General features: G+C 36.2%; 1 protein-coding gene across 2 annotated transcripts; it reads right to left on the bottom strand.

Moving 5' to 3' along the window:
• Positions 1 to 131: 131 nt before the first annotated feature.
• LOC140058502 (uncharacterized) lies at positions 132 to 22646 on the bottom strand. 2 transcript variants are annotated; one of them, XM_072104132.1, is made up of 20 exons: positions 22586 to 22646; positions 17028 to 20045; positions 16743 to 16852; positions 15995 to 16131; positions 15178 to 15344; positions 14611 to 14863; positions 14359 to 14447; positions 10647 to 10890; positions 9447 to 9553; positions 8383 to 8632; positions 7912 to 7994; positions 7064 to 7307; positions 6754 to 6793; positions 6517 to 6605; positions 5921 to 6176; positions 5174 to 5349; positions 4257 to 4588; positions 3138 to 3257; positions 2428 to 2559; positions 132 to 1899 (listed from the first exon to the last, which is right to left on the bottom strand). In XM_072104132.1, exons 2-20 carry the CDS (start codon positions 19956 to 19958, stop codon positions 1762 to 1764), a joined length of 5898 nt encoding a protein of 1965 aa, XP_071960233.1. In that variant the 5' UTR covers positions 19959 to 20045; positions 22586 to 22646; the 3' UTR covers positions 132 to 1761. The 2 variants fall into 2 exon arrangements, with proteins under 2 accessions (XP_071960233.1, XP_071960234.1); XM_072104133.1 differs by having other exon boundaries at positions 15178 to 15338.
• Positions 22647 to 22721: the final 75 nt, after the last annotated feature.

Here is a 22721-nt window from a genome sequence, read left to right as displayed (position 1 = left end):
AACAGTTACGTAATTTATATTGCAGGAAAACAGTATGATTCATCATCTCGATTATAAACTTATAAATAAAGATTCTTAACAACAACTCAAATGCTATTTCAAAATAGTTTATTTTTTTAGCAACAATAATCTTTGTGTCTTTTAAAAACGAAAATAAAAAAATTAACATATATTTAACATTTGCAACTGTATCAATGTTTGCGTTGCATTTAGCAAAAAATAACGTCTCTACTTTCAAAAGGTTAAAGTTCGTTGAATACTTGCATAATTTTAAACGAACGAACAACATAAATGAGATTGTTTATATACTGTATGTAATAATTAGCGTTTATTTAAATATGTATTGTCCCCCCAAAAAAAGAAAAATGAAGATTAATTAAATCAGACTTTGAATACGTTATTTTGTAGTTATAATAAAGTTAATCATTTCCATCATTCCCTTTTTTATTGTTTTCACCTATAAATTGACAAAATAAATGGTTAAATTCAATCAAAACCCACTGGCTGGCAGGCAGTCAATTTGGCCATTTTTTGCTTTAAATTACAGTTTTTTCAGGTAAATGTATTTTTTTTCGATCCAATTTTTGGTCAAAGTGGATAACTATTATGTTATATTAAAATGGCATATTCAACAAAAACGTTTATCAGGGAGACAATACATCTTTATTATGTCTATTGAAATTGATACTGTATCACAGGGGTTGAACAGAACATATTAAAGCAAATAGTAAAAACAATAAAAACGAAAGCACCATTGTGTTTTGTATCCTTACCCCTACTCAATCTTTCTCCCTCCCCACCTATTTTTTTGGGTCAATTCCAGCCTCTTTTCACAATCACATTGACACTAAAATACAGTAATAGTCACTGGTCTGTATATTAATAATTTGAAATTCTGGTTTATTTTGCAATCTATTAGCACCAAACAAAATATAATTTTTTTTAAAGAAAAAGAGGTTAAAACTCTTTGAATGTCTTATTGGTTCTTCATAATGCACAGAGAAATAGATTATATGCTTTTTGTCTGCCTTCTTTGAAGTTCAGCCCTACATTTCACATTCCATTTTTGGGTTTTTCAAGAAATAAATACAAAAATTAATGTGAAAAAAAAATGATATTTTCATCCTCATAAAACATGACTATCTTATGTTAAAGGCCAATTTACGCAGACAAGTGGTAACGGTAATAACAAATATAGAATCTGTTACACACAACGCGGAGAGGACGAGCAGTTTCCGCTCACGATAAATATAGATTCTACGTGGGACAACCTACATGGATTTCCGCTTACCGTTACCGCTCGTATGTGTAAATTAGGCCTAGGAAAATCTAGGCTGTTTTTTCGTTTATCGATATCCCAGACTGAAATTGTGATAGTTGTGTATGCGTTTCCCAATGCTTCAGGTAGATGGACAGACTACTACACTAGCCTGCAACATTGACAATATCATTGTTACAATGCATGATTTAACAGTAACATATTATATATTCAGTCTCTATACAATACAATGATTATCTAGGCCTAAACGTTGCCACCATGCTATTTTACACATTAGACATATATAGATAAAATAGCTGTTATATTGGGCAATCGTAACCAGCCTAGGCCTAACATTGTCTCCATGTTACACTGTATTTTGGTGGTGTAACAACTAGCTGTATGTCCTTTCTTACTTCAGGATCTTAACTTCGCATATTTTTACGATATCTGAATAGACTGTGTGAAAGTGTTATACACTATAATCCAATACACTCAAGGTTTCATGCAAAGTTCTCATAAAAGGCAATTTTCACTCTTTCTATGTGGTGACAGAGTTTGATGGCTGGGCCTAGCTTCAATTCCATACACTCTTGCACTGTGGGTAATGTCAGCAATAGTAGAGCCTGGCCATCAATTTCCTGAAAAAACACAAATAAGAATTATAAACGAAATCAGATAAATGAAATAAAATAGGGGCTGTATCATGATCTCAAATAATATATGTTGTCTTTTGAAATAAAAAGAGGGAATAAGGTACACGAACAAGAATAATGAATAAGAACGTTGTGAGGTAATTTCCCGATTGATCGTAATCAAAACGGTACTGGGTATGGTGTACTAGTTTTTCTGCTCCCAACCAGTACATCCATTCATAGAAGCTTTGATGAAGTAAGCCACCTACCTGGCTCCCGAGATAACGACTATACTTCGGCTTTAGTTGATAGAAGATTGAATAAATTGTTAGAGATAGAGTACACGATGTTATGATTATGTGTAGATATGTGATTTGTTCTTTTTATTCAAATGATGTTATGTATTTAATAAATTTGTTATATCAATTAATTCAATTATCGTAGATTGGAAGGGGGTTACTATTAGAAGATTTTCGGTAGTAATTTTCATAAAACATAAATAAACATGAAATATAAAAATTTCTTATGCTTTACTTGTTCTTTGAATAGTCTTGAAAGTGGTGCACAGTCGGTCCCTTTGATAAATTCTGTGACACGGTCCACATCCCAGTGGAGTGGGTTCGAATCCAACTCCAGAACATCATTTCGTTTTGTCCTATGCTTCTCCTGTTAGTAGTAGAATAATTATTAGTTTATATTGAAAAAAAGAAAAAATTGATGCTTAGATTTAAGAAGCATTTTCAACATAACTCTTCATTTAATAAAAAAAATAGCAAATATCCCAAATAAAAAGGAAACCAAGGGCCAATGGCTCAAAACAGAAGTGGGTACCTCTTGAAGAGGCTTGGTTTCCCCAGCCGAGTATCAAGTATGTAGGGCAAAATAGCTCATTAGCTAGAGCTCTGGGTTTCCTCTATATTATTATTAAATATTCTTGTTTTTTAATGTTATTTTTTTTTTCATTTTTAAAGCACTGTCTACACTATCAAACTTTATAGCTACTAATTGTAATATATATAACACTAACAAGTTTGATGTGTCCATATGAGTACATCACATTTTGTTGTTGATAGTGTAGACAGAGCTTAATGTACTGGATTTGTATATTGCTAACGGAAAAATCAGTCCTGTATACAGAGCCTTGAATCTTAAAAACAATGGAAATTGAATGGACAGATCTCTTATTGATCATAAAAGTCAGAATATACATGAAAATGTTATCTATTGAAATCGGTATTCGTTACCTTGTCTTTCTTATGTTTCTTCTCTTTGCTTTTCCCACGTCCTGCGTTTAGAATAGCAGCAAATGTCTTCATTTTGGTGCCTCGTTCACGTGGTGGTAACATCATCTTTGTTGGTATATGCTGCAAGATAAAGTATAACATCGTGAGGTGGTTTCCCGAAAGATCGTAAAAATCAAAACGGTACTGGGTATGACCAACTAGCATTCTTGTCACCAATTAGTCATCCATTCATAGAAGTACTGATGTAGTAGCCTATCTGTACGGTGACCATAGAATGTGACCCGAGACATGACTAACTACGATTTTTAGTTGATAGAAGATTGAAAAAATTTTGTTAAGAAGAGTTGTACTGTATGTGGATGTTAAATGAAATTATGTCAATAATGATAACACACTAGGCTTATAAATGGTAATGCTTGTTAGTATAAATAATTTTGAGTTAAAAAGAATAAGATATAAGGAAGAAAAGTATTTATTATGTGAGTGTGTTTATTTTTTTTGGTTATACTGTTCACATTTTTTTACTCTACGCATCTACACACATGAGGTATCAACATGACTGTACTGGAATTTTACTAAAAAGGTTTTGAAGCCCACCCTGTATCGTATGTCCAACTTTCTTGGATGTAATGTTGTTCAATTTATAAAGCGCTTATACAATCTAAAAAGATTGTCCCAAAGCGCTAAGAGAAAAACAGAAAGTAATTACAAAGATGGGTTTTTAAGAGTGTTTTGAAAACTATGATAGAGTATGCTTTTTTAATAGGATCAGGAAGATTGTTCCACAGTTTAGGAGCTGCAACTGCAAAGGCTCGATCACCATAGGTCTTAAGGCGGCTGGGTGGAACATGATGTCTATGAGCTTTGATGGAATTTAATCTATTAAAGAAAGTTTGTCTGATAATCTTCTTTAAGCTCTGGCTGCACTATCAAATTTTATGTAACAAAAAAATGTGATGTGCCCATATATGGACATGACGATGTCATATCACTACCATATTTGGGCACATCACACTTTTTTTGTCAAACTACAGTAGTTAATGATAGTGTAGACAAAGCTTTGCATTGTGTATTATTATACAGTGTGAGCATTATTGTTTACCAATGTCAACCACCTACCTTAGTTCGTTTAGCCGACATCACAAGCGCCCTTGCACGTGTCATGAGTGGCGTCTTACCAGCCTTAAACTCAAGTCTTGGTAGCACAACACCAGACTCTAGCTTTCCATGGTGTACATTATCTGTTTCGTTTGAATTCTCGGTTTCCATATTTTCGTTGCCGTCTTTAGTTTCATCACTACCGTTAGGCGAGTAATGCTTCTTCCTGTGAACGAATGGCTTTCTTTTTTTCCGTCGTTTTCCAGGTTTCTTTGGTCCAAATTCTAAGTTGCTTTGTCGTCCTGGTGGTCTACCAAGCTTCACTGCTTTTTTCTTTTTGCCATAATAATATGCTGAAAATAGAAGTGATTCTTCCATTAATGAAGTTATTAATGAGTTATTAATTAGAGTTGTTCACAGACGGTTCCATTATGCAATAGGGGTGATCCAACTAAATTTCTGTTTTTAAAAACTGTATCTTCTTTTTGAGAGAGGGCCATTTTCGGCTTAACCGTGTAAGCTGGGCACGAAATACATTTTACAATATTAGCAATCTTTATCTTCGCGATGCACCATGCAACTAGACAGCTGTTGAGTTGAGAAGTCATTCTGTCCACACAAAATATGAGCAGAATGAGTATTAGACTCAACAGCTGCGTAGTTGTGTAGAAACTAGTGAAAACGAACGGTTGGTGATATCTTAAAATGTACTTTGTGAACGAAAGATCACGGCTATTTAAAAAATGACTAGACACAGAATTAAACTATACACAATACATTAGGCATGAAAGCTAACCACCAAGCTACAATACCATTACATATTTTGTAGACAAGTTCTATAATACAGTGTCACATATGCCTTACATACCATACATATGTGACACTGTATTAGGCATTTTCCTACTGGAGATATATTATAGATTCAGCACTCAACTTACTGTATTTTGTCTTTGTGAGTTGCCAACAGTCTTCTGAGCATGTCTCTTGTACACACTTGAACGATACGAGATTCGGACAGCATTCCAACTTGATACACATCTCGCGTAAATACTGCTCAACGTTGTCGGCTACCTTGCATATTTCTACCAATGCACGATAACTTTTGCCTTTATACCTTAAAAAAATATAGGAAAAAAATTGTACATTTTTTAATAACTGCTAAATGATTTTACATTAATTAAAGAAACAATAACAATTTTACAGGAAGTGTAGACGATGGTTCTCGGAATGATAATGACTGGGGTAAAAAGGACGTTCTCCTTGTACGTTTTCTGTCGGTTACCATTATTGAAAATTTTAGACAATCGTAAAACTAAACCTACTCTGTTTCAGTGTCTTAGACGCGTTGCACCTTTGTAGATTTTGCCTTAATACAATTGCAAAGATAATAATTATGGTTTTTGGGGAACATTCTGTTAAACAAGGCCATACATGGCTGCAGTCACATGCTCAAGTTAATGTTTACCGACCAACCGACTGGCACGTGACTGAAAATTAGTTAGTAGACCATAATATCATAAAGTAGGTACAGTACTGAATTTAGAGCACCAGGTTTCTACAAATAAGGCATTATTTGTTTAGTATTATAGGCAAGTTCCATGATACAGGGTTACATGTGACAAAACTGAAGCTACAGTACTAAGAATCTTTTTGGCAAAACATTCCTGCGAAATTGACAAACTTACTTTGCTTTCATAACTTGTAGATGTCCATTCATACCGGCCGTTTCGTCGTTTTCCACCTGTAACTCGCGTAGTACACGTGGTGGCTTGTAAGCTGCGTTAATCAGAAGCGACATAATCTCTTTAAGTACTAGCGTCACCATTCCAGGTCCTATAGCCTTCGGTAATTCTGCTATTCGGCCTTTATTCAAGTAAGGCCCCGAAAAGCATTTGTGGTTGAAGAAAACCTTTGGAATCAAGATTGATCCTTTACCCGATGCTGAAAAAAAAAACAGTATCAATCAATCAATCAATAAATAATCAATTATCTTCATTGCAATTCATATACAAATTGAAGTTTAACATTTCACCATACATTTAATGAAAAAATATAATCCGTATTTATATCAAATTGTTATTCATCCTCTTTGTAATCATTGACAGAGGTCATGACCTGGGTTCATGGGCATTCTTATTCCATGACCTGACCTAGCATGATGATTACAAACCAGTTTCTCCTTCATCCCCCTTATCACTTTGCAATCGTTAATAAAGGTTATGACCTGGGTTCATGGGCATTCTTATTATATGACCTGTCCTAGCATATGATTACTACTTACCACTTTCTCCTTCATCCCCTTTGTGGCTTTGCAATCGCTGATAGAGGTCACGACCTGGGCTCATGGGTGTTCCGTGCAAAGACCTCTTTCTACAAAAGTAAATAACTAATTATTACTATTAATTCATCTGTGATGGAAGTAATGACTGTTGTGACGTAAAAGTTAACCCTAAATAAATATTTAATAGATTTACTTAGCATATAAACTCATGAGGTTGTTTTGAAGTTAAAAACTTACGTTTTGTCATTCCATACTACGGACACCTTCGGCTTTTTGACTGAAAAAAAAAATGTAAACATTTACACAAGTACTAGGCAGTATCATAAACATTTATATAGCACCCTCTAGTGTTTGGGGACATGGAACCACTATTTTTACCATAAAAAAAATCATATTGTGCCCTCTATAAATAGACAGAGGAGATAGAGCCAGGGAGTGATTAAGCAAAGTGTCCCTTAAATAGGAACTTCCCTGAAAAATGTGGGGCCCTGGTGAGTCCCCTTAATGAAGTTGTACTAAAGATTCTACTGTAACTAAAACAACTTACTTGGTAGAAGTTTTGAGGACACTCGTAGAGGGTTGTTGTTAGCCTCGCACCAGCCTACAGGAAACAGCGTATCGGACTCGATATCAACGATCACGTTAGGATAACGAAAACCATCAAAGTGCACCCATGCATATCGATCAATGATCTTTGTTATGGTCGCTACGTACATCTTGCCATTCCTCATCAACGGATTTGCAGCTTCCAGCTTCATCCCTCGTTGTATTTTGTGATCATGTTCTGTGTGCTGCAGGATGATTTAGAGGTTTTAGTTATTTTGTCAATCAGTTATTATTTTTATTTTTTTATTCAATTTTAGGCAAATTGCCAAGGATAACCACAAGTGAACTCAATCACTGTCCTTTTCTCAAATGTGGCTCTCCTATTCACACACAACAAACATTATACACAAGATGCTCTACAAACAAAGACTTAAAAGTCTTTGAGAGTGGAGTTGTCATGAGAAAAATTTCTGACATGACAGGACTTGAACACAGGACCCTTAGATTGGTAGCCAAGCAACATAACCACCAAGCCACAACTTCACTCCACTTATTTCATAATGTCCACACCATTTTTATTAACAAATAAATATCCAGTAGAACGCCTAATAAGGAACGCTTTTGACACTCAACAGTGTTCCCTTAACAGCGATGTCTCAAAGGAGGGTTCTCTACTGTACTCATAACGTATTACTAAATAGAAAATAAGAGTACATTATACAGGAAACTTGTTCACCAAAAAAAGGGTGTTTCTCTTTTTTATAGATAGTCACGGTAGAAGAAAAAATGTCAATTTTATGAAGACATTTTAAAACCATATCAAACGGAAAATGAATTTCTAAAACTTACAGTTCGGAAGAATCTTTCTGGAGCACTTAGAGACTTGCAGTACTTTAGGTAATCTTGCCAACGATACACTTGGACATCGTAACCTATGTAAAAAAAGTCACATAAAGATTAAAATATAACAACAATTTATAGTCTACAACCACGTGAAAAAAAATAATCTCAATTTGCCAACTGCAATACCAACAGGTTATGCCTCAATGATCATTGAATGTTAAATGTTAACTTATTCTGGTTCTTTAAGTTTAACTGAAAACTGAGGAAATTCGGATTGGCCCTCCTCGCAGTTGGTGCTTTACCCATTCATACACCTGGATGGAGTATTGGTGTTTGTCTAGTATAACAACAGATTCTTAAACGTGCTGACTTATGCCTCGAGACTGAGATATCGTGCACTCATGGGAGCAGAAGAGTGCACAGAAAGAGTTGGGTGCAATGGGATGGTTGAAATAATTAAACACATCTTCAACCTACCTGGCGGTTTAGCGATGTTGATTCCATTTCTTCTACACCAGTTGACTGGAAAAATTCCAGGGCAATCCTGATAGCAAATAAACTGTACCGGAAGATTTCCGCCTTTGTGATCATCCATGCGTACCAAGAAGAAATACTTGTTGAAGACCTTTGACACAGTTGCCGGGCCAATCTCCCACTGGCGCTTTGGGTTGACAGCTTCCATCTTCATACCAATGAGGAAATAGTGTTCTTTAATATCTTTTTGGTCCTGAAATAATATCAATAATTTAAAAACAATTTATTGACATTTTGTTTATTCAAACACAGTAAAATACATGGCTTAAACATTATTTTTGGTTGTTAAAAAAGGAAAAAATTCACATAAAAATACAAAAATGAGATTAAATTACATAAAATACATCGTTCAAAATACAAGCAAAATTGGTGTTTTTAGGGTATAGTTGAAAACAAATTTATCAGTGTTTACATGTTTCATTGAATTGTCTCATTTGAAGTATTAGGTTTGAGAAAGCAAGACGTTACAATTACGAATCTCTTAGACAATTGTTTGGGGAGGCGGAAGGAAGAGGAGGAGGAAGGAAGGGGAGGAGAGGAAGTGGGTTCTTCACTGCACCATCTCAACCAATTTTTGCAATCATGGGTCTGTGTTGAAGTCGTGGTGACTTTTGGTGCCTAATGTTTTTCTCAAACTTCTGTTTGTACTACTCTTGTTTAGTGTTTGTCAAAAAATGATTGGATTAAAATTAGGAAAATGCAAAACCAAACTTGTATTAAACAATTGTTATAAGCTAGGCTAGTTAGAACAATTTACCATCACTTTCGCAGCTAGTATCTAGTACCTCTTTCACATCACCTAGCCTAGTTTACTCACACTGTGACATCAACATGGTCATTTTGTATTGTGTGAACACTCCTAAGTTATGCTACAAAAGGTGAAAGAGGTACACAGTCCTAATTTACATGGTTTGAAAAGGGCAGCAAAAAGGAGTGTTTGTTCGAACCGTCGAGCCCCACTGCCTTGATCATGTTAGTGATAATGGGACATGTCAAATTAAACTGACCTTAAAAAAATCAACAGGTAATGGCTTCTCAGCTGATGATTTGAAAGCTTCTTGCTGGTAACCATTCCACTGTGATATCGTCTTCTGGCTGTTTTCAGACACCAATGCTTTAAAAACAATCAAATCAATTAACTGATCAATCGAACCTCTATTAAGGGGACACATTTAGGACCAAACACATTTGAAGCCTGTGTTACCCTTTGCAAAAAAGCCGTATACGAACATATACGATTTACATACTGTACGTTTATGTTTCGTATAGGAAGTCCACTTCGTATACGAAACGTATACGTTAATTCGGAAGTTCCTGCCCGCATAATAAACTTATACGAACCGTATACGATCATTTATGAACAATTTCCTAATTATACGATCCGTATACGTTCCGTATACGACGCGTGTATACAAACTGCATCATATTACCAAGCGAAAAGGGACTGTCCCTCTTTTTGCAAGACGACGATAGCGTACGTTTACGTTGGCAGCTAGCCAGGAGCATCTTGACTTCAATATTATTAGTGTACAATTTGTTTGTTTTTTTTCAGTCATTATATGTACATTAAATTCCCTATATAGTTCATAATTTTCGCGAATGAAAAAAATTGGTGCTGTATTTTACGAGACGTTATTTTTGTATCAAGCATAAAAACCCAGGCTGTTCCGTGTTGTTTATCCCCTCTGCAAAAAAGCCGTATACGGATCGTATACGGCTTTTTTGCAAAGGGTAGTTCACTAAACTGATAAATGCAACTAACAAAGTTTCTTCTTAGAGTATCACCTTGGTCATGTTGAAACAATGCCATTTGTGCGATTCACAACATAGTTTCTCCTTAATAGGGATGTCCCTTAAATAGAGGTCTTTCTCAAAGAATATATTAATAGGATGTCCCTCAAATAGAGGTCTTACTCAAAGAATATATTTGCTGTATCAATTACAGTTGTTACATATTTCTGTTATGCAAAGTACTAAACTAAATTAGTTTCAAAATGTCATTTGTGTAAAGCCTTGTCTGCATTATCAAGCATTATGTGACATACCCATGATGGACATGATGATGTCATATCACTACCATATTTGGGAATATCACTACCAAATTTGGGCACATCACAACTGTTTTTGTCAAACCAATTTGATAGTGTAGACAGAGCTTAATAGAAAGAAACTATTAATAAGTATTAGTCATTACAAATGAATTGTACCTTCAGGAGGCTTCAATGATAATTTCTTTGACAATGCCCAGCCCAAAGGATGTAGTCTCCAGTGTGTGTACCAGAGGTAGAAGTACTCTTTAGACTCCTTTGAGGTGCCGACATACGCTAGCTTTAGGTAGCCTCCACGGTTCTCTCTGATCATAGCAGGCCAGGCTTTCGTTGGGTCATGTTCATTTAGTACTTCAAGGAACATACCGGGCTGGATACGATCAATCAACAGGCAGCTAGTGATCTAGTGGATAAGACAATATTGACAATTATTGAAAATTATGATATTTAGAATGTGAAAGTGACACATAGTAGAACACTACGGCGGTTTATAGAACTCTCCTAATAAGGGACCACTCATCCATGAAACGAATGAGTGACAATATGTTTTAACACTATTGCCAAACTATTCAGAGGACACTCCTATCAAGGGACACTTTTTATATTTTATGACAACTACAACAGTAGAACAGGGGACATTCTAATTCAGGGGACATTCTAATTCAGGGGACATTCTAATTCAGGGGACATTTTAAGTCAGGGGACATTCTAATTCAGGGGACATTCTAATTCAGGAGACATTCTAATTCAGGAGACATTCTAATTCAGGAGACATTCTAATTCAGGGGACATTCTAATTCAGGAGACATTCTAATTCAGGGGACATTCTAATTCAGGAGACATTCTATTTCAGGGGACATTCTAATTCAGGGGACATTTTAATTCAGGGGACATTCTAATTCAGGGGACATTCTAATTCAGGGGACATTCTAATTCAGGCGACATTCTAATTCAGGCGACATTCTAATTCAGGCGACATTCTATTTCAGGCGACATTCTATTTCAGGCGACATTCTAATTCAGGAGACATTCTAATTCAGGCGACATTCTAATTCAGGGGACATTCTAATTCAGGGGACATTCTAATTCAGGGGACATTCTAATTCAGGGGACATTCTAATTCAGGGGACATTCTAATTCAGGAGACATTCTAATTCAGGAGACATTCTAATTCAGGAGACATTCTAATTCAGGAGACATTCTAATTCAGGAGACATTCTAATTCAGGGGACATTCTAATTCAGGGGACATTCTAATTCAGGGGACATTCTAATTCAGGGGACATTCTAATTCAGGGGACATTCTAATTCAGGGGACATTCTAATTCAGGAGACATTCTAATTCAGGAGACATTCTAATTCAGGAGACATTCTAATTCAGGAGACATTCTAATTCAGGGGACATTCTAATTCAGGGGACATTCTAATTAAGGGGACATTCTAATTCAGGGGACATTCTAATTCAGGGGACATTCTAATTCAGGGGACATTTTAAGTCAGGGGACATTTTAAGTCAGGGGACATTTTAAGTCAGGGGACATTTTAAGTCAGGGGACATTTTAAGTCAGGGGACATTCTAATTCAGGGGACATTCTAATTCAGGGGACATTCTAATTCAGGGGACATTCTAATTCAGGGGACATTTTAATTCAGGGGACATTTTAAGTCAGGGGACATTCTAAGTCAGGGGACATTTTAAGTCAGGGGACATTTTAAGTCAGGGGACATTTTAAGTTAGGGGACATTTTAAGTCAGGGGACATTTTAAGTCAGGGGACATTCTAATTCAGGGGACATTCTAATTCAGGGGACATTCTAATTCAGGGGACATTCTAATTCAGGGGACATTTTAAGTCAGGGGACATTCTAATTCAGGGGACATTTTAATTCAGGGGACATTCTAATTCAGGGGACATTTTAATTCAGGGGACATTCTAATTCAGGCGACATTCTAATTCAGGGGACATTCTAATTCAGGCGACATTCTAATTCAGGGGACATTCTAATTCAGAGGACATTCTAATTCAGGCGACATTCTAATTCAGAGGACATTCTAATTCAGGGGACATTCTAAGTCAGGGGACATTCTAATTCAGGGGACATTCTAAGTCAGGGGACATTCTAAGTCAGGCGACATTCTATTTCAGGGGACATTCTAATTCAGGGGACATTCTAAGTCAGGGGACATTCTAATTCAGGCGACATTCTATTTCAGGGGACATTCTATTTCAGGGGACATTCTAATTCAGGAGACATTCTAATTCAGGCGACATTCTAATTCAGGGGACATTCTAATTCAGGGGACATTCTAATTCAGGAGACATTCTAATTCAGATGACAATCTTATTAAGGGGAAAGTTTTCCGTAAAAAGAACGAGGGACAATATAATTATGTTTAAACACTTTGGCCAACCCTATTCAGGAGACACTCCTTTCAAGGGACACTTTTTTCGAATGTATGACCACTACAATAAAACCCCTCCTTTAGAACACTCTAGTACCCCTTTCACACCAAAACTCCGGAGTGTCTCCGAAGACACCCCGGGGTTTATGACCATTCAAAACGTCGAGAAACTCCGGAGATACCCCTTTCACACCAACCTAGCAACTCCGGGGTTTATAAAATAAAATTGTAAATGTCGCCCTCTATTTTGTTTGTTTACATAGCGACGATCATTAGAATCATTTTAATTAATAATATGTTTAATTTAATAATTACTTTCAAAAGTCTCAGAAGTAATATAATGTTTTATTGATACTACTTATTATTTTTTGAACCCGCTATATATTTTGTACAAATATTTAAAGTATTTTGAAATAAAACTAAAGCAATGAGTGATCGTGTGAGGATGACCTTTTGACCCGAAACACTCCGGAGTTTGATGTTGGTACCTTTCACACCAAAACACCGGGGTGTACCCGCAGTTTGCTCTCCGGAGAATGTTCAGCTGTTCAACCCCGCAGTTTTAAACTCCGGAGTTGCTTGATTTTACCTTTCACACCAAACAGCGGGGCGTCAACTCCGGGGTGTCTCCGGAGTGTCTCCGGAGTTTTGCTTTTGGTGTGAAGGGGTATAGTTAAGGGACACCCTATTAAGGGGACACTTTTTTGGCCTAAAAGGTGCATTAAGGATGTCTATTGTAATAAACAAAACCACATTTATATAAACTGTAAACATCTTGTGACTAGGACAATCCATTAAACATCTCTTTGAGAATCAAATTTAAAACGAAATTATTAGAAATATTCTAGTCATGCAAACTTTGGACAAAAAACACACTACAGTACTATATTCATTACATCTAGTTGGTAGTGCGAAAAACAAATTTTCACATCGCACCTCGAGTAAAAAAGTCATTTTCCGCATTATCAGAAACTTATTTGACCTTTGAGAAGACAAGAAAAGGTCGCTATCAGAATGGGATGCAGAACAAAAGTTAGGAGAGCAACAGAAAAACATAAATGACAAAATGAAAATGGAAAACAAAGAAAGGTTAAAAGGTAAAATAATTGTGGAGACAAAAGAAAAGTAGGAGAAAAATACTTACCAAGACTCTAGGGCAAGTTGGGATAATCTTTGACTGTTAGTGTTGCAGTCCAGACAAAAAAACACAGCATAAGTGAAAGAAAAAAACACATTTCATAGTCACCAGTTTGAGCAATTGAGCTTGGTTCCAAACGACGTAAGCACCAAACAAGTGATTAGACCAATCACAAGCGATAGATTTTTTAAACTGTCGCTTGCCATTGGTCAATTTGCTTGCATTGGGTTGCGTCCCATAGGAAAAAAACTTTATGTGTAAAATGCTCTGTGACTGATGATAGAAGCAGGTAGTGGATGAATAAAAGAAATGAACTCTTTGATGTACTCACCATGTCTGGTAGGTAGTTAGGAATGCTCTTTGATCCAGTCAATGCCTTTACAAGGAATTCACTCCAATTTGACTGTTTTTCTATAATTGCTGTGAAAATAAATTTACAATCATTAATTTCTGTATACTATTATGCTATTTTATCTATTCACCATAATTTAGTTAGTTTTATATAATTCTCAAATGGCTCTCTGTTAAGGAGTTTGATGATAGCAATGTCTGCACCCTAATTCGATGTAAACTTCCTACTTACAAAATGGTGGCTGTAGCTTCTTTCCCATGCGTGCACACCAGCCAATCGGATGTACTTCACCAGATGCGATATTGCACCAAAAGTCACCAGATCGATCATCCATGTAGCCTTCATAACGCAGCAGCAAAAGCTGGCCACAGGTCGCAATGATCTTGGCAACCCAGTAAGTCTTCTGAGAGACAAATGGATGCACTTGGTTGGGTACTTCTACCATCATGCCAGCAGTCAGGCCATTCTGGAGTGAATCCTCAACCTGTGAAAGAAACAATGCTCAGTGAGTTCTTAAATTCCAGGCCATGATTCCTCTTTTGTTTCTGTTTACCATGTTGCAATGGGGTAGAATCGAAAGGTGCAGAGGAGTTTATTACATGAGTTACATTACATGAAATATTATTCCCATTTATTCAAAACATTTAGTAATGTTTTATAACACACCTACTGTTCTAAAAATCAATTCAATTTATTCCGCATTTTACAAAACAAACAATAACACATACATCACACATGCTAGACAATTAACCAATCAGATGGCACGAAAACAATCAAATACAAAGCTTTGAAACCTACATGTCTGAAATTTTTCTGAGGTACAGGTTGTGAGCCGGTTGCTTCTAAATAGTCATCCCATGAAAATTCGGATTGTGGTGGCGGCGGTGGTGGTGCCGGTGGAGGTAGTAGTGGTGTCGTCTGCACAGGTTGTTCTGTGGTCTGTGTTGGTTCAGGTTCAGCTTCAGCTTAAAAATTATTTATGAAGATTATTTTATAAATCATTTTACAATGTGTTATATTCGTAAGGGAGTGTAGTGTAGTGTGTTTGACTTTGAACTAATAATAATAATAACTTTATTGAACAGACGCTTTTAGAACAGCGGCACACGTTTTATGACGGTGCGTTCATAAGTTTAAAGAAAAAGAAATGAATTATACAATAGTGAAAAAGTACAACACTCAACTTTCGATGGAGTTATAGGCCTATAATAAGTATATTTATTTATTATTATTATTATCAACATTATTAATATCTTATTGTTTAAAGAAATTTTATTAGGCTATTATTGAGGATATTATTAAATTTAATGACTAATGATCGTGAATTTGAATTCAGCACTCATTGCATTTCTTGTATCCTTCAGCCAAGACACTTACATTTGCCTTTCTCCACCCAGGTGTAAAAATGGGTACCTGGTAAGGTCATGACACAACTTTGTGCTGATTATGGGAGTATGTTTTTATACATGTTTGATCAAAAAATGATCAGGGTAAATAATAATATGTAAAACAGATAAAGTAAAGTTTAATAAATCCAGGATATTACTATTTGTATTTGATTAAAAGAGAGTTTCCAGTTTCTGTATCTATTTGACAATATATTGATACTAGTTACCTTTGACCTGTTCTTGAATGACTGGTTCCGGTTCATTAGGTTTCTCTACCTTTGCAGGAGGTTCACTGACCTTCTCAGCAGATTCTGCAAGTTTTCGCTTCCTTTTGATATTCACTTGTGCACACAACATGTTATGTCTAAAAAAAAATTTAAATCTAAAAATACAATCATGGAAGTAAAGTAATCATTTCAAACAGATAAAATTAGGTAAAAATACACACAAGCAAGCAATTTGTGACAGTTTGGATAATCCATCGCTTGTGATTGGTCAATTTACGTTGTGTTTGCCTTGCATCCTACAGTAATGAAACTAAACATTATCAGTATTATGGAAGGTGAAATTAGAACAAAGTCATTGGCATTCGCGCAGTCACTTAAAAAGCCATCAAACCCCTATATGATTATATTCAGAACAGTGTAGAAAGATTAAATTGTCTAGTCACATAGTGCTGATCACAGTAAACTTGGACAAGATGGGTTTAAAAAATGTGGACAGGAAAACAATCAAAGTGCACTCTGTTGAAAATTGCAGGTAGTCTTCAAACACATTCAGGTGTGATTTAGGTTTGCTGTTTATGATTTTAATTGTACCAAATTTAAATGTACTGTAAATCTCACTCTTCAAGTGCATCTTGGGTGTGTGATAGGCGAGTGATCGCACTGCCATTCCTCAAAAGACAACGCCTGATACAACAAACCGTACAAGACGTTTTGTGATTATAATATAAATTATCTTTAGAAAGCTTACGTGATGGCATAGTCTATTGTGGACACGGGATCTTTCTTTGCCTCGTCTTCCATCTGAAAGTCTTCAGGCATCGGAGTAAACAGACTTGAGATCTTTGTGGATGCAGGCAACTAAATGGAGTAACAAAAACCTTTATTTTTAAATATATTGTTTACACTTTTGTTAAGTTAGTTAATAAAAGTATAGCACTGGTGATAATGATATAGTTGTAAATGACACAGCGAAAAAAAATTCATTTAAAAAAATAGAAAAACTGGCAGGTTTTAATAGTATGTTATCACTAACCTGATATGAACTTCCTGGTCTGACAATTTTAGCCACTTGCTGGCTTATCTGCTGCGACTGAATGATCTGTGGCGAGAGCATCGGTGATATGATGGGCGCACGACTAACGGCTTGGACCGTTTCAGCACAGTTGGCAACTCTGGCTTGCACCACGTTCTGCAAGGCCGCACGCACACCTACCACCGATGAGTTGGTACTCGTCACAGTCATATTTGGAAGTATAGGCTGCGCAATACTCATTCGGATTAAACCAATTGTTGCTTGGTTGCCACTGGTTTGTATCAGCTGTGGCCGTACAATAGTTGTGGTCATCTGACTTGATGAAGAGGGCTTCTGCTGGATGTTGGCTAGAGTAGTTGTTACTGGTTGAATTGAGATGCTAGTCGGCTGTTGTGTAGTTTGTAGCGTGTTGGTAGGTTGGGAGATAACTTGTGGTTGGGTTAGCACTTGCTGCTGCGAGATGACTTGTGGCTGTGAGAGTATCTGTTGCTTTGTCAGAATTTGAGGCTGAGAGATGACTTGTGGCTGGGAAATCAACTGGGATTGAGAAAGTACTTGAGGCTGTGAGATTACTTGGGACTGTGAGTTTAACTGTTGCTGCGAGATGACTTGAGGCTGTGAGATGACTTGAGGCTGCGAGAGTATTTGGGACTTTGAGTTTAACTGTTGCTGCGAGATGACTTGAGGTTGCGTGATGACTTGAGACTGTGAGATGACATGAGGCTGTGAGATGACTTGAGGCTGCGAGAGTACTTGGGACTTTGAGTTTAACTGTTGATGCGAGATGACTTGAGGCTGCGAGATGACTTGAGACTGTGAGATGACTTGAGGCTGTGAGAGTACTTGGGACTGTGAGTTAAACTGTTGCTGTGAGATTACTTGAGGATGTGAGATTACTTGGGACTTCGAGTTTAATTGTTGCTGTGAGATGACTTGAGGATGTGAGATGACTTGAGGATGTGAGATGACTTGGGGCTGTGAGTTTAACTGTTGCTGCGAGATGACTTGCGGCTGTGAGATTACTTGGGACTGTGAGTTTAACTGTTGCTGTGAGATAACTTGTGGCTGTGATATGAGTTGGGCCTGGGAAAATATTTGTGGATTAGAGATAACTTGAGACTGTGAGATTACTTGTGGTTGGGAAATCACATTGGGATGTGAGAACACCTGTGGCTGTGATATTATTTGCGGCTGCACAGAAGAGGTGTTGCAAATTTTGCTAGTACTTGCCATCGATGTCTGTACTGGTTGCTGAATAATAAATTTCTGGGTCATATTTGTTGCCGTTTGTGTGACCTGAAGTGGTGGCGGTCCTTTCGCTATCAATGCATTTTGCATTTGAGGTGTAAGAATGATCGGTGGGTTCTTGTGGATGCCTGGTGATACAGTTGTCAGTTGCTGGATTGGCTGGCCACTGCTAACCCTTAAAGCCTGCTGCAATTGCAGTTGCTCAACTATCTTTGCTTGCAGTGTTTGTGCAAGTTCAGGAGGGAGAGTGATTTGCGCTGGAACAGGTTGTTGGTTCTTATTGCCAGCTGCTGACGTTGCTGCTGTAACCCCTTGAATGGTAGTCAGTTGCTGAATGCTACATGGTTGTTGCAAGATTGTTGCTGTTTGTGGTCTGATATCAGAAGCACCTTGGGAAATTATATTCCCTGTAGTAAGTCTTATATTCTGTGTCAATATTTGCGGAGTTGTTCCTTGTTTTGCTACAATAGGTCTACTGTTCGATACCTGTGTGTTTACAATGCTGACTTGCTTCTGAGATGTTGAAGTTACAGGCACTACTTGCTTTGGTGTAGATATTACATGTGGAGAGGTAACCCCTGTCTGTATGATGTTGAGGGGTGTTCCAGTACCTGGTTGTTGAGATATTACAAATCTTGATCCTGCTGGTATTGGAGTACCAGTAGTAATGAACGTTGGAGTGCCTACAGGCTGTAAAACCTGTGTAGCCAAAGTCATTTGCTGTTTGCTAGAAGCGTGTGTGAACGTGCATTGTGGAACACTGACTTTGGATAGTTGTGGCTTCAAAATATTTATCCCAGACTGTTGTGGGGCTACTGTAACATGTTGGACTAATTTTGATGATTTGTTATTGTTTTTAATGGGAGGAACTATTGCTGGGTTTCCCACTACTGTTTTGAAAGGCTGGTTTGATGGTAACTGAGCAGGCTGAATAGCTACATTTTGCTGGCTGAGTGTGGTCTGTTGAGATGGCTTCACAATAATCTGTGGAGCAGTCTGAGCTGCAGGCTGCACAACAGGAACATTGAGTTTTCCTGAGGTTTGTTTAATACCAGCTTGCAGAGGTTTCACACTTCTTTTGACAGTGTGGATGTGCTGCATCAGAGGCTTCTGTGGGTTGGCTAACCTCACTGTTGAAGTTGGTAATCGGGTTAACCCTTGAGGACCGATCTGCATCGACTGTGTCACTGGAATAGCTGCTATGGACGTATTCCGAATGGCCATATTCTGTGGAACCTGAAACCGCTGAACAAATCTTGGCGAAGATGTAATTATCTGAGCTCTTGTAGCTGCAGTTTGTGTTGTTATTCTGGGTTGCAATGGCTGCTGCTTGGGCGTTATGGAAATATTAGGTTGAATGAGTCGAGGTTTTTGGCCAACAATAATCACTGGTTGCTTTGGACGTATAACCTGTTGACTCTGGAACTGGAGCTGTTGAGGTTGGTTGACCAGTTGCCCTTGAGAAATTCCTTGTGAAGTTGTGATCATAACTTGCTTTCCATCTCGTACTACTGCAGATTGGCCAGTGCTCTTCAATGTCACAATGTTTGTTGGCTCAGTCTTCACTGTGGAAGTCTTCCCCTGGTTCTGCATCTTCCCCTGGTTCTGCATCTTCCCCTGGTTCTGCATCTTCCCCTGGTTCTGCATCTTCCCCTGGTTCTGCATCTTCCCTTGGTTCTGCATCTTAACTATTGTTATCTTCTAAAAAGCTTCTTTAAGATTCACTAACATCTTTGACCATCAACTTCAACAATCGATTTGATTGTCTTTCTAAGATGAAAAAAAAAAATCAGAGATTAAAGTTTACTGCATAACTGCAGTTTTAACTTTAAATAGATTTTTTATTGTAAAACGTGGGCCTATGGATATAATTTGTTTTAGAGTGTTGAAAAGAGTGATATGATTTACCCAAAAAGGGTTATATTACAAAAAATGTCATTGAAACAGGTTAAAGAGTGAATAAACGTCCCTCCCCCCCTGCAAAAATTGTTTTCAATGATTTTGTTGAACGCCATTTTAAATTAGCTATTCACTTTCACCAAAAATGGATCGAAAGAAAATTATTTACCTGAAAAAAACTGTAATTAAAAGCAAACAAAAATAGTCAAATTTAATGAAAGTTAATGTGGGTTGAATTTGAATCTATCATTTATTTATTTATTTTTTTAAAAGCATTATATTTTAAGTTTTTTTTTCTATGAAATGATCAACTTATAATATAAAACTGCAAAATAACCTATATTCAGTTTTTGTTTTTTTTATTAATCTTCATATTTCATGTTTTTGGGGGACAACATCTTTAATAAAAAACACTATTTGAATATCAGTGCAGGTTAATGTAAATTTTTAAAATACTTTTCTGGATTTTAAATTATTTATTTATATTATAGCTAGCTGTTTATATATTAATTTATAATTTACCTCCGCCAAGGAGGTATATGTAATCGGTAGCGTGTGTTTGTTTGTTTGTTTGTTAGCAGGATTACTCAAAAAGTAATTACAAGATCTTTACCAAAATGAATATACAGATAGATATGTGGTCAAGGACCATTCCATTAAATGTTGGGACCATTGTCCCAATTCTGGATCACTTTTCAGACCTGCTAGTGTTAAAAGATAGGACAGAATTTTTCAAAAGCCGGCGAGCAGTCTTAAAGTAACAAGTATACTGAAATTGCATTTTCTCGAGAACTACTTGTCCAAAAAACTTCATTTTTGTACAAGAGGCAAGAGTTATAATTTGTGATTTGTAATTTTAAAACATAATTTGATTTAATGTGCACGTTTTTTGATGCCAAATTTTTTTTCGGCAAAATTTTTTCAAATCTTTTCAAATTCACTCGTTTGATTTTCGCGTTGCTGTCCTACTGTTAGTCAACTGAAGCTATTGTTAATTGAAAGGCTTGTTACATGTGTATGCGAGTTTGGTGTAATGGTTATCATTACACCAAACTCGCATACACATGCTTGTAGTGAAATTAGCCTAAATCACAAACAGCATTAAGACACACACAAATATATATAGGCCTATATATTTTTTTTTACCGGAGAAATCTTATGTAGGAGAATTTTACAGTAGGCGGAGGTACGCACTCTCAGAGTGGCTTTCTAGTTAACAATCTGTTTCTTTTACTTAAATTTAGTAATTTCCAATGTATGGTCAATAAATGTTTAGATCAATTTTAATTTATAACGTTGATATGTATTAATATACTGTACTATAATATACTACAAATAATTGTCTACAGGTTATATATAAGGTCGGGGTCTGAATTTATAATAGCTAGGCCTGTAAACATTTGTGTACCATTAATTTCAGTGATGTCAAATTTTACCAATGTTGGATCAGTTAAAAATATTAATTCATATTATACATCGGTACAGTAGCACGAACAGTTTTATTTTAATTCTAAATACACGATCTGATTAAGTGATATTTATAATGATTGTTTAGGCATAAATTGAATTAAAAGTAGGAGGACCTACAGATTATTATTACAGTCATTGAACTAACTCAATTCAACATATTTTTACTTTAGTGTTGCTTATAATATCCTTAATAAACACTTGTGAATGAACAAAATCAGTCTACTCTTCATTAAAAAAAAATGGGATTATTCCAAAATCAAGTATACTTAGAATAAATAGGCCCATTTCCATAAAACATAGCCTAACTCATTGTAATTATTTGATCTTTTCTTAGAGGATTGCACAAAATTATAACATACAAAATCAGACAAAGGTAAACACAAATATACTACTACTATTTTTAGACACTATCTAGAAAATTGCCTATAGTTATAGATGACTAATTTTGGTTGGAAAAGCACACTTGATACATGCAATAACAACCACCTCTCCCATACAATAATAGCCTTATCAAAATTCCCAGGTAGCACGCTAGCTATTATGGCCGCATTACGCCCAAAACATCCTTACGCTAAAAAGTAGCATCGCTAACCATATATCATTATGTACACTGCGTACTGTATAATATACAGTGATTTTATAAAATAAAATTAGTACTTTGACTGATAAATGAAGGTCAAGGTAGATGAAATAATCAAAAGATTAAGAGTCTAAACACGAATTATGCTTAAATTATTCAAGTTTACTAAGTTCACGTTAACGCCAAATAACAACCCTTCGAAGATTACATATCCTTCCGCCAGTCGTCAGATACAAACTAATGTGAGGAAAAAACTTTGAAAAACGACAAAATAAAATCATACATCCCTAGAAAAATATCACCAGTACACACTTGACCAACCTAATTACTTCTGCAAAAAAGGAAATGAGGAAAATCTTACTTTTAAACGTTATAATTTTGTGTAAATCTTCGCACACGATTCGACGAGCAAAATGTTTTCCTCAAAATGGCACCTAAATAAAGCAGTACGCATGTGTGGACGACTACATTTGTTGTTAGGGATGACTAATTTATAA

The sequence above is a fragment of the Antedon mediterranea genome, chromosome 9, assembly GCF_964355755.1.
Source record: "Antedon mediterranea chromosome 9, ecAntMedi1.1, whole genome shotgun sequence".
Lineage (NCBI taxonomy): Eukaryota > Metazoa > Echinodermata > Crinoidea > Comatulida > Antedonidae > Antedon > Antedon mediterranea.
Note: the sequence above shows the minus strand (reverse complement) of the source record. Positions and strands in the feature narration are given on the sequence as shown.